At 36.3% G+C, this 12,304-nt stretch overlaps 1 protein-coding gene across 11 annotated transcripts in view; it reads right to left on the bottom strand.

The window, feature by feature from the left end:
* Gphn (gephyrin) overlaps nucleotides 1-12,304 on the bottom strand; it is a 418,076-nt gene that overhangs the window by 46,653 nt on the left and 359,119 nt on the right. For all 11 annotated transcript variants that reach the window (XM_021201556.2, XM_021201558.2, XM_029541198.1 and 8 more), the window contains 3 exons: nucleotides 8,041-8,160; nucleotides 5,216-5,274; nucleotides 4,167-4,320 (listed from right to left, as the gene is read on the bottom strand). In XM_021201556.2, the coding sequence (XP_021057215.1) occupies nucleotides 4,167-4,320; nucleotides 5,216-5,274; nucleotides 8,041-8,160 (333 nt within the window). The remainder of the gene's footprint in view (nucleotides 1-4,166; nucleotides 4,321-5,215; nucleotides 5,275-8,040; nucleotides 8,161-12,304) is intronic.

Genomic DNA, 12,304 nt, shown 5'->3' with positions numbered 1-12,304 from the left:
AAGAAGAAGAAGAAGAAGAAGAAGAAGAAGAAGAAGAAGAAGAAGAAGAAGAAGAAGAAGAAGAAGAAGAAGAGAAGAGAGAATGAGGTAAAAAAAAACCCAGATATACTTAAGTTTCACAAATATTTTATTTTTAAGGTGCTAAGGATCACATTCAGGGCCCCATGTACTATAGTACTGAGCATCAACCTCAGACCCAAAATACTACTTAGAAATAGACTGAGAAGGAGGCAGAAGGCAAGCCTACTACCTCAGAAACTTTGTTAATACATGGAATACCCAGGGCAATAGCTACAGTTTCCCCTTTAATCTTCTTTCTGATTCATTGGAGATGTTATGTGCCCAGAGTTTTGGCTTCATGTTTAGAAGTAGTGGCTTTGAAACTATTTGCTTATAAGGAAATTGGAAAACAACTCTGCCATGTTGTGTTACCTGAAAGTCTTCCCTTAAATACTACACTAATTTACCTTTATCATATGCTATAGGATACTATAACCTGCCTTTACTAGCAGTAACTGGAAAACTGCTATTGCAGTGCTGATATAGATGAATTTTCTGATTCAGTTAGCAAAAGTATTGGACTCATAATTCTATAAAGGCTATAACCTGCCTTTATAGAGAGAAAATTGTGTGCTTATATCATTACTCTTGTTATTGGTATTATAGTATTTAATTTTGCCTCTGTTACGTTTTGAAAATAGTTCCAGAAATAGTAGAAGAGTTATAACTGGAAAACCAGTACTTTATAAAACTGATATAATGAAATAATAGCTGGTTAAAAAAGGGAGTGGATATGTAGCAGAGGATGGCCTTGTCAGGCATCAATGAGAGGAGAGGCCCTTGGTCCTGTGAAGGCTAGATGCCCCAGTGTAGGGAAATACCCCACAGAAACGGGAGGGGAAATGCAATGGGGGTTTGTGAACGGGAAACCGGGAAAGGGGGTAGGTAACATTTGAAATGTAAATAAGTAAAATATCCAATATAAGAAAAACAAAAAAGAAAGTTAGGCGATTCCCATCACCATTTAGTCTTTTATTCTTTGTTCTCTTCCCTCTTTACATTCACAAATAAATGAAATAAAGAAGAATGAATAAGGGGCTGGAGAGATGGCTCAGCAGTTAAGAGCATTGACTGCCCAAAGGTCCTGAGCTCAAATCCCAGCAACCACATGGTGGCTCACAACCATCCGTAATGATACCTGATGCCCTTTTCTGGAGTATCTGAAGACAGCTACAGTGCATTTACATATAATAAATGAATAAATCTTTACAGAAAAGAAAAAAGAAAGAAAAAAAAAGAAGAATGAATGAGAAAAAATGGGGTGGATTTAAAATTATTTTCAAAGAAGAATACAGAATTAAATGGAAGGCTAAATATATGAGAATAAACCCACAATTGTCCTCTTTACAACTTAATCCTATTTTCTGTTATATTTCTAGTAATGTCAGGTATTAAAACATATTACAATTAAAATACAAAGGAAGGAAAAAAATACACCATTTCTTTTGGGGGGTATTGTCAATGGAACCAACTTCTTAGCTTTTTAATATCCAACTTTTAGACATTAATTTTTCCTTTGCAGTCCATTCTTTTCCCAAGATCTCAAAGATTAAATCCCCCTCTCCCTTCCTTTCTTCTTCCTTTTTTCCTTCCTTACTTCCTTTTTTTTTTTTTTTTGAAGACAGGATCTCACTGTACAACCTAGCTGGGAACTCACTATACGGACCAGGCTGTTCTCAAATTACCGAGACCCCTCTGCCTCTCAAGTGCTTGGATTAAAGATGTGTGTCACTACCCCTGGCTCTATTCTACTTTATTCCCAAATTTTCTTCTACTCTGTTACCAACATGTCCACAGCAATAGCCCAAGTCCCCAGTTCTAGGCATTCAGTATATTACATCTGAGTTTTGTAAAGTCTTACAAGTTGGTGCCCTGCCAAAATATTTCTTTACTTCTGAGGAATGAAGTAGAAACATGAACTTCATGAACTTATGTGTAACTCTATACCAAACTAAGTGTGTAACTCAAATTATTAGAAGCAATATTGTTTTAATACAAACTGATTTAGATATCAGTATTTTGACATAGGTCATGAACAAATTTATTTAATTGTAGCTCCAAGTAGGAAACAAAGGTGAGAATGACTGTTTCAGAAAGTCACCTGCTTGGCAATTTTTTACCCGTCTCTTTTTGGACTGTCCTCACTAAATCTCCTTGAGAACCACCCAATAACCAACTCCAGTCCTCAAAATCAGGTATGTAAACTGTTGTAGCTCACTCCTTTTAAGGTACTACTAACATTTTGTAATATGGTAGAGAAATATGTCATCTCAAAATATGCCACTTTGGTATAAAGATGAGTTTTTGATCTGAAGGCAACTGTGAAGCATTAGAGCTTCTTAGCAAAGAGCAAGTACAAGGGCTCTTTGAGACTAGGGGTGGTGGTGCAGACCTGCATTCCAGTGCTTGGGAGCTCAAGATCATCATCCTTAGCCACTTAGAAGTTAGCTACATAAGACCTTGATTCAGCATCCCCCAAAACACATAAATCAATTAATGTTATAAGTTATAGGAAAGGATTTAGGTAAGAAGTCTTGTCACTAAGATTCTCTTTTTGGTTATGCTGCACTTCACTGAATTCCTTTAGTCTCTTTGTTCAGGGGATATAGTGGCGTGAATGCTAAATGTCTCCTCATAGCCTCATATACATTAGGACCACAGTTGGTAGTGTTGTTTAGTGCATTATGCAACCTTTTTAGAGGTTTAGCATTGCTGGAGAAAGTAAACCACTGGGGGCCAGCTTTGAGGTTTTATAGCCATATTTTACTTCCTATTTTTTTTCTCTGTTTCCTGTGTGTAGATGATTATGTGATGAACTAGCTTTTTGTTCCTAGGGATTGTTGGCAAGCTTTTCTATCATTATACACTCTAGCCCTCTAGAACTGTATGTTAAAACAAACCCTTAAATTGCTTTTGCTCATGGTATTTTATCACAGCAACAGAAAAGTAACAAATACAGATTTTTCTATGTTAACGAATTCACTCATTTTGAATTATGACATTTTGGTTGAACTCCCAAAATTAGATATTTTTGTCATAAAATAAGGACCTTAGGACATTTTGTTTGATTGAGTGGATATGTGCTAATATTTTTCCCTCATTGAAGAGCTGCTAGAGTTTCCATTTGATGCTCCAGGACTCCAAAAATATCTTCAGAGCACCCACAGAAACAGACAGAGTATAAATAAAAATAAATCTAAAAAAAAAAAGTTCCTATATGTATGTGTGCATGTATGCATGCAAGTGTGATCACCTATATGGGTAAGTATGATAATGGCCTGAAGTAAAGAAATGCCAACACATTTTTGAATGACTGAATTAATGAATGAGTGAACATAAATAGTCAAATTAGGCTATGAAAGGCTAAACAATAAACATACTCAGTATTGGTGACAGTATAGAAAAAATAATTTTCCAATATTTAAGAGAAGGTAAATAATATGCTTTTGGTGGCAATAAAGTAACACATGATTTAATGTTTTAAAATAAAGCATTGACCTAGGTAAGGCTATGAATTGAACAGAAAAATGGAATATTCAAATCAATCTGAATGTTCATTATACCATTATCTATGCTACCAATAAAACTGGAAAACAAATTAAATGTCTTATAATAGACAAATGATTAATATAAGAAACTTGTAATAGAGAATGGTTATTTAGGTTCCGGTTTCTGTGTGTGCCCTGGAGCTGACCCTGATTCACAGCTCTCCATACACAAATCCCGCTGGGAGAGAACAGGTTTCCCAGGAGTGCTGAGACACCTGAGAGTACAGGTGAGAACACCACTTCTGCTCAGATACCTGTCCCAAGAGGGATACACCCAGAGCCATCAGGTCACAGGAACCAAGGAACAGCTAAGGACAGGATCCTTCCAGTTTCTTAATCTGTGGTTTCTAGTTCTAACCCATCTTCTGTACCTGAACTTATTATTTCTTTGTTACAGAAATGTGGCCCCATTTTTAAGAACCATAATCTACAATGTTCCATTTATGACAGATAACAGATGTCAGGAAGGGTTTTATTTTATAAGCTCTCTCCTTTATTATATTTGTCTATTAGTATATTTTGTCTATTATAATATTATTATATTGTCTATTTATTTACCTCATTCCCTGTTGACATAACAGCAACCACTGGAAACTTATTAACTTCCACTTCAGTGACACCCACAGTTGCAAGGAGACCAATCTCTGAAGGGCCCATATGGGTTCCTTTGGCCAAAACACACTCCCCTCTCTTAATGTCATGGCCGATGGGTCTGAAAGTCAGAGCAGAACCATAAGCATTATGGCTAAGATTAACATTTTTCTCTACTCAGAGGGAAACTTTAGTATCAGAAAGGAGACAATCAGGGGGAAAAAGGTTCAGAAATAAGTCAGGAGCCAAATAATGAATTATATCACACTACAGAAGACAAAATAGAAATATCTATGATTGCTAAACAGAAATGTTACATTTGAGGTTACTTTATATTTTTCTTTTTCTTTTATTATATGTAAAAGTACTAATTTCAAACTTTCTCTGATATGAGGCAAAGATTTACATGAAAATATCTAGCAGCATTAACAGAGGTCTATAGCTGGTTAGCTCTGTGATAAGGAGAATGATGTTAATAAGATTAGTTAGAGTTGATTTCCATCGAGACACCTTAGGTTGATCCCCATCTGAGGCTACTTTCTTGTTGGTATGCATACCTCAGCCTGCTGCCATAAAGCTGGGAGAAGCACAGCTTTGTTACTTAGCAGTGCAACAAAAATAATTCAAATTATGCATAGAAACCTCATCTTTAAATGTAAACAACAAATTATTACATTATTAAGGGTAGTTGAGGAGAGTGTACTATCAGCTACTTGTATAGACACATAATCATTTGTATTCCAATTTCTGGATAATCTATGGGTTAGGACTCAGTAATTTTGGATTGTCTAGAAGAAGAATTAACTGTTAATATATACTTAAAACTCTACCCTTTTTTCATGTTGGTTTTGATAATTTTATACATCTTTACTATTTTAATTTAAAAAGCAGGATAGACATGGGATATAAAATCTAGAAACTTCTGTTAAAGCCTGAGAAAAAATAGCTAGTTGACACAGCTGTGGGTTTATATTCTCCTGACAAGTGGGTTATATATTCTGAATATCCAAACTTACCGGATATCTTGGCCTGGGCGAGCTTGCACCAGAATTCGTACTTCAAGTTCTTCAGTACCCTATAATTAGAGCAGGTGATATAATTTTAAATAATGTAGTCTAATATAGCCTATATGATTTCTGATCAGTAGGAATGAACTTTTCTGATACTTTATCATCAGACAGGCCCATATCCAAATATATACAAATACAGAGGAGCAGAAAACCATTTGCTAACTCTTTGAAAAAAAAATCAGTGTAAACTTTTTTTTTTCATATTTTATTTTTTTTATTAGATAAATTCTTTATTTACATTTCAAATGTTATCCCCTTTCCTAGTTTCCTCTCTGAAAATCCCCTATCCCCTCTCCCTTCCCCCTGCTCCCCAACCCACCCACTCCTATTCCCAGTCCTGGCATTCCCCTGGGGCATAGAACCTTCACAAGACCAAGGGCCTCTCCACCCACTGATGACCAACTAGGCCATCCTCTGCTACATATGCAGCTAGAGACACGAGTCCCACCATGTGTTTTCTTTGATTGGTGGTTTAGTCCCTAGGAGTTCTGGGGGTACTGGTTAGTTCATATTGATGTTCCTCCTATGGGGCTGCAAACCCCTTCAGCAGCTTGGGTACTTTCTCTAGCTCCTTCATTGGGGACCCTGTGCTCCATCCAATGGATGACTGTGAGCATCCACTTCTGTATTTGACAAGTACTGGAAGAGCCTCTCAGGAGACAACTATATCAGGCTCCTGTCAGCAAAACCTTGTTGGCATCTGCAATAGTGTCTGGGCTTGGTGGTTGTTTATAGGATGGATCCCCAGGTGGGGCAGTCTCTGGATGGTCATTTCTTCAGTCTCTGCTCCGAACTTTGTCTGCAACTCCTTTCATGGGTACGGTGTGAACTTTTAAAGAAAGCTCCTGAAAACTTAGGTTTGGTGCCAATAAACAGTACATTCTCTTAATTTTTATGGTTTAAAAACATATCAATTAAACCATTGAACTGTATCTTGTATACAGGATTCTCAAGAATCATATATATATATATATATATATATATATATATATACACACACACACACATATATATGATGTACATATATACCCACACATGTGATAAATGAAGGTGCCTGCCAACAGCGTCTCTTTTGGTTGCTATGGAGTTCAATATTGTGTCAAGGTTCCCAAATACCTATAGAAATGATGTACAGGTATAGGTTCCCAAATACATATAGGAGAGTATAGCATGGCTGTAGATTTCTGTAACCTTATAGTAACTATCAATTTTACATTCATAGGCTGTGAATAATATTGTGACGTTGGAATTGTGCCTTGTTATCTCATAGTTTGAGGATGTATATGTTCTTCCCTGATGCTAATACATCTCTGTGTGGACAGCTTTAAGAGCAGGTAATCTGAACTGTGCCAAAGGTTGAATTTTATATATGAGGAAGATGATTAAAAAGGAAAATCTCTTTTCGCTTCAAAAAAAAAATCTCCAGAACAAGGAAGGTGGTTATCTCTTAGCATGGTTGTATTTTATTATTTACTTAATCTACAAGAATATATATTATTTTTTAATCTCTCCTTCAGAATATAAGATTCCTTAAACTTCACAAAACAGGTATAATTATCAGTTTATAAAACTGTTAAAAATTGTAACTTTCCTAGTTTTATTCCTAATAGTCTGCTTTTAAAAAAGAGATGTATTTTACATGTAGGAATGCTGTGTCTGCATGTATGTACCACATGTGTGCCTGGTATTCATGAAGTTGAGAAGAGGCTGTTGGATGTCGTGGAAATGAAATTACAACCTGTGTGCTAGGAATCCAACTTTAGTCCTCTGCAAGAACAGGAAGTACTTTAAACCACTGGACCATCTCTAGCCTGTGCTATTTTTTAGGGGGTGAGGTGGGGTGGGATGATCAACTTGACATAAGCAAGAATCATCTGAGAAGAGAAAAGACATCAACAGAAAATGCCTCCACCTGTAGGAAAGCCTGTGAGGCATTGCCTCAATTTATGATTGATGGGGGTGGGGTGGAGGTGGGGGCCCAGCTTACTTTGGGTGGTGCCATCCCTGGGCATGTGGAGCAAGCAGACTGAGCAAGCCATGGGAAAGAAGCCTATAAGCAGCATTCCTCTGTGGTCTCTGCTTCAGTTCCTGCCTCTAGGTTCCTGCCTTGAGTGCCTGCCCTAACACAGAAGGACTGTGAACTGTAAGCTGAAAAACCCTTTCCTCTGCAAGCTGCTTCTGCATAGATTTTATCATAGCAATAGAAACATAACCAGGGCAATTCACAGGAGTCTGGTTTTAAAAACTGGTATTAGTTTTCTTGACAAAATAGCCTATTTAGATCCCATAAGTATCTTTTATTGAAACAACACAGAGGGAATTGACACAAATTCAACATTTCCAGGCTTTTATTGGATGGCAGATCTTTTCCCTGAATTGAAAACCAGTGGTGAAAAGGTCATTTGGTTCAAGAACTTGCCCAAAGTCCTTTATACTAAACTGATTCCAAGAACACCTTCATCACTTTTATCAGAAGGTAGTCTCAATTGCTATTGAAAAAGATATGTCAACTGTTAATATCATTGTTTTTATTGTGAAATAATTTCTTTGTTTGCCTGTGAAGATTCTCATGTTAGGCATAGTTCATATTCTACCTTAACAATAACATAAAAGTTCCTTCAATGTCAAAAGATTTTCAATTTTTATGACAGTTATTTACTGGAGACCTACATAATACATTAACACTACCTCCCATCCAAGTTAATCTTATAAACACTGTAGACACTGAGTATGACTTCTAATAATGCCACAGGAACCTGGTGGTGACATACATCATCTGATTCCCTGATGAGTTCAGTATCTTCAACTTGCACTACTGCATCAGCACCGCAGGGGATTGGAGCACCTGTTGTAACCCGCATCACTTGTCCTGGCATTACTGTCTGAGTTGGCTGAAAGTGTAAACATAAAAGACTGCTGGTTACTTAGTTGCTTCAAAGGAAAATCTTCAGGGGATATATCATTTTTAGGAAACAAATAATGAAAACTCTTATAGTTTACTCACTTAGAGCCAGTGTAGTAGAAGCTACCCATAAATAACTGCATTCACACCAAAGAGTTTACAACTTGATTTAAGCTGATTTAATTTGTACTTTAAAGTACTTTCTTGGAGCTTTGTCTTGAAGGACTGCCACTTACAATTGACACTATTGCTTCTCATTCAAATAATATGAATTGTGTTAATATAAAGTGATTTGAAAATCCGTGAGAAAAATTCCAAGTCATAGGAGATTATGCATGACAAATATGAAAACCCATCATTTTGATAGTTTCCTGCAGTTCTGTTGTTTGACAAATATGGTACTTCATTAAGTAATGTTTTTGGTCCAGAAAAGCCATTCAAATTATTTATCTTGATGAATTTCCTAAAGCATGGTATTTCACTTATCAGTTAATAAAAGTCTAAAATGTAGATTTAAACTATTTTAAAACATCCCAGTGTGGATTAAAAAAAAAACAAAAAAACAAAAGCATGTATCTATACGATCCATCTGATAGGTTTGTAAAGGCCTTCAAGACAATTATCTGTCAGAGGTAATTTAGGACAGAATAGAAGCAAGGAGGTTTCAAATTACTCCTAAAAGAAAATACTGATACAATAGTAAAAAATGTTTAAAGTATTCTAGCTTGCTTTATTTTTTGTATATGAGTATGTTGCCTATATGTATGTATGTATGTATGTATGTATGTATGTATGTTCACCACAAGTGGTCCTGTTGCTACCAAAGGTCAGAAGAGGGCATTTGATACTCTGGAACTAGAATTACAGAATTACAATTGGTTGCAAGCCTCCCTGTGGTGCAGGGAACTGAATAGCAAGTGCTCTTAATTGCTGAACCATCTCTCTAGTCGTATGTTATATGCTTCTTAAGACACACACATACTCACATACACACACAGACACACACATGCACACACGCATATACAAACCTTAGACAATGATTAAGGAAAACTATCCCACTACAATAAGTATAAAGTACTTTATAGTGAGAAGTTATAATCAGAATATCCTTTATAGTAAGAAAAATCCTTGAAAAAAATCTTTTATATTGTTAACACAAAACTACCACAAAGTAGCTAATATACTTTGAGCCTCTCAATCTAGGGTTAAATATTAAACTAATTATATATTCTAGAATGTAAATTCTACAAAGGCAAAAAAATTGCTCACTTTTGGTTTGCTTTTGCAGATCACACCAATATTTTGTAACCTCTGCTCTGGCCCAGAAGGTTGAGAGCTCTATTTTAAGCAGGTTCCCATCATTTTGGCCTCTGGATAAGGTTTAGACAGTGGGACTAGTCAACAGAGAAGTAGATCTGTCATTCCCTTTGTTCTTGTTGCAGTTTGGTGGTGGTTAGGGCTTCTTCACTAACTGAAGGCCACAGCTCCTTTTGGAGCTGTCTCATAGTTATGAATCTCTCCGGGTTGAGGTGCTATTGTCTTTCTTTTCTCCTTCAGACCTAGTAATGGAATGCCACTTTAGCTAGTTTTTAATATGTCTCACATCCTTTTGTGGTTCCTTTTAACTCTGTCCAAACTTTGGGAACAATGCCACATTAATCTTTACAACCTCTCCTTTTCCAGATATGCGCTCTATAATCCCAAAGCCTAGAAAGTGGTTGGCATACACTTGGCAGCAACAAATATTTCTAGAACAGATAAATGAATGTGCATCATCTCATTATTATGAGAATTTCATGAAGTATGTATTGCATATTGGTATATACCTCCAGTGTTCTTCCTGTATTTCTCCCACAGTCATTGGAGATAGACAAGTGTGATAGATAAGTTCTAGCACAAGTTACATACTTTAAACCCTTTCATTCTGCTAATTCAATAAAATACATTTGAGTATTGTTCAGAATTGTTACATATTCATGTAAATTTCTGCCAAAATAATGCAAGATTTAAAATGAAAAGTTAGGGCTATTGTCTTTTAAAAATTATGCTTTCCAATTGCAGATATTACTTATTATCTGGGACATCCAAAAATGTTTTTATTAATTCTTTGAAAATTTTGTCTAATGTCTTTTGATCATATCCATCCTCCTCCCCCAGCTCTTCCCACATCCTTCCTCACTTCCCTACCCATCTAACTTGATCCTGCCCTCTCCCATCAAATACAGTTTGTGTTATCTGCCTACTGTAGGGTATCAGGTCTGCCCTGAAGTGCGGTAGATACCGGGTATTACACTTACTTTACTTTTGGCAAGCAGTACTCAAATGCCAACAGCTCCTCGGAGGGGTGGGGCTCCATGCCCACCCCATGCCCTCTCATGCAAGCTGCATGCATTTTTGTTTGTCTTGAGCTTGTGTAGGTCTTTTACCTGTTATTACAACTGTTAAGTTCATGTGTATTCACCTTGTGTCTAGAAAATACTATTTCTCTGAGGTCATCTACTACTCTGGCTCTTTCCACCCATCTTCTGCCTAGATCCCAGAGCTTTGAGAAGAGGAGTGTGATATAGAAACTATCTGAGACATCTCTTAATGCATCTGACCATTTTATAGCATATTTATTTTTGATGAAAATGTTTTCATGTGAGATATGTGGTTTTTCTAAGAGGGGTTAATGCCCAAACTATCTTCTGGGCCTGTGGAACACTGAATGTCAAATAGGTCTAAAGAGAATTTTTTGCTAAATAATTTGCATTAGGAAGTAAACCCTAAAGTGAATTTCAGGGCTATTGTTTCTTTTAAAAATTATTATTTTATTCTATGTGTATGGGTATTTTGTCTATGAGCTATGTCCATGCCTGGTGCCAAAAGAAGGCAGATAACCTGGAACTGGAGCTACAGACAGTGGTGAACTGCCACCAGGGTGCTGGAAATCAAATTTAGGTCCTCTAAAAGAGTAGCAAGTGTTCTTAACCTCTGAGCCATCTCACCAACCTAGGCTCCTGAACCTGAAGCTCAACTATGTTAACTTCATAGCACCTTGGGTTCTATGTACTACCATCAGTAAATGTGTAAGCTCTATTGCAGCTGAATCCCTAATTTTCGCTATTTATTATTATTACTGTGTGTATGATGTGTGTGAATCATGGCACTTGCAGTTGCTAGAGGACAACTTTCAGGAGACAGTTCTCTCTTTTGTTGTAGATTCCAGAGATCAAACTCAGTATTCATGCTGTGTGACAAATGTCATTACCAGCTGAGCCATCTGGGTGGCCCTTTATTTTTCTTTAATTTTTGGCATAAATCAACTCTTAAGATATTTTAATGTGATTATTAAATAATTTAAAATACTAGTTTTATTTTCTTGACTTAGGATCTTGTTGTGTAGCCTGGGCTATCCTGCATCTCACAACCCTCCTGCAAGGTCTCAGGGACCATTAGGATTGTACAAGTACCACCAACCCTGGCAACAATTTGGCTGTTCTCTAAGATCATAAATTCTAGATGGTAGATAAAAGATTCCTACCAGCTTACATAATATTAAACCCAATGTTAAAGATATTACTGGATATATAAAACCTTATATATCTATTTAGATCAGACAATACAACTGGCATACGAAGGAATCAAGGACAAAGGTACATTCTAGGAATATGTGACATATTTTCTTTACTCTGTAAGGTGAGAAGGTATTCTCTCGTAAATTGAAATTTCCTATATGCTTCATGCACACACACACACCAAGCCTACCTGTTTTTTCCCTCTAAGTAGTAGGTGAAAATAAAATAGCAATAAATAATTTTTAAAAAGTGTCAGTTTTGGTAAACTCTATCTCCATGTCTTCTTTTCTTCCTCAACTTCTCATGCACTTTTATAATTACTTAAAATAAACAGGGTTAATATCATCTGTAGAAGGTTGATTCTAACAATAGTAACTCTGGCTTCCTTATTTAAGCATCTAAGCATTGAGGTGCATGTAGTTCTAGCCAGAATAATCAAAATTTACAGGAAGAATCACTCAATCATAGGGCTGGGAAATGCTTATGAGGCATGTCTGTGGGGGTGTAACAAAATTATTCATCATATATTGATAGATGTAGGTTTGTTAAGTAATGTTTCTTCATTGTTCACAAGGG

The sequence above is a fragment of the Mus pahari genome, chromosome 7 (genome assembly GCF_900095145.1).
Source record: "Mus pahari chromosome 7, PAHARI_EIJ_v1.1, whole genome shotgun sequence".
Taxonomy (NCBI): domain Eukaryota; kingdom Metazoa; phylum Chordata; class Mammalia; order Rodentia; family Muridae; genus Mus; species Mus pahari.
This window is presented reverse-complemented; position numbering and strand designations above follow the sequence as displayed.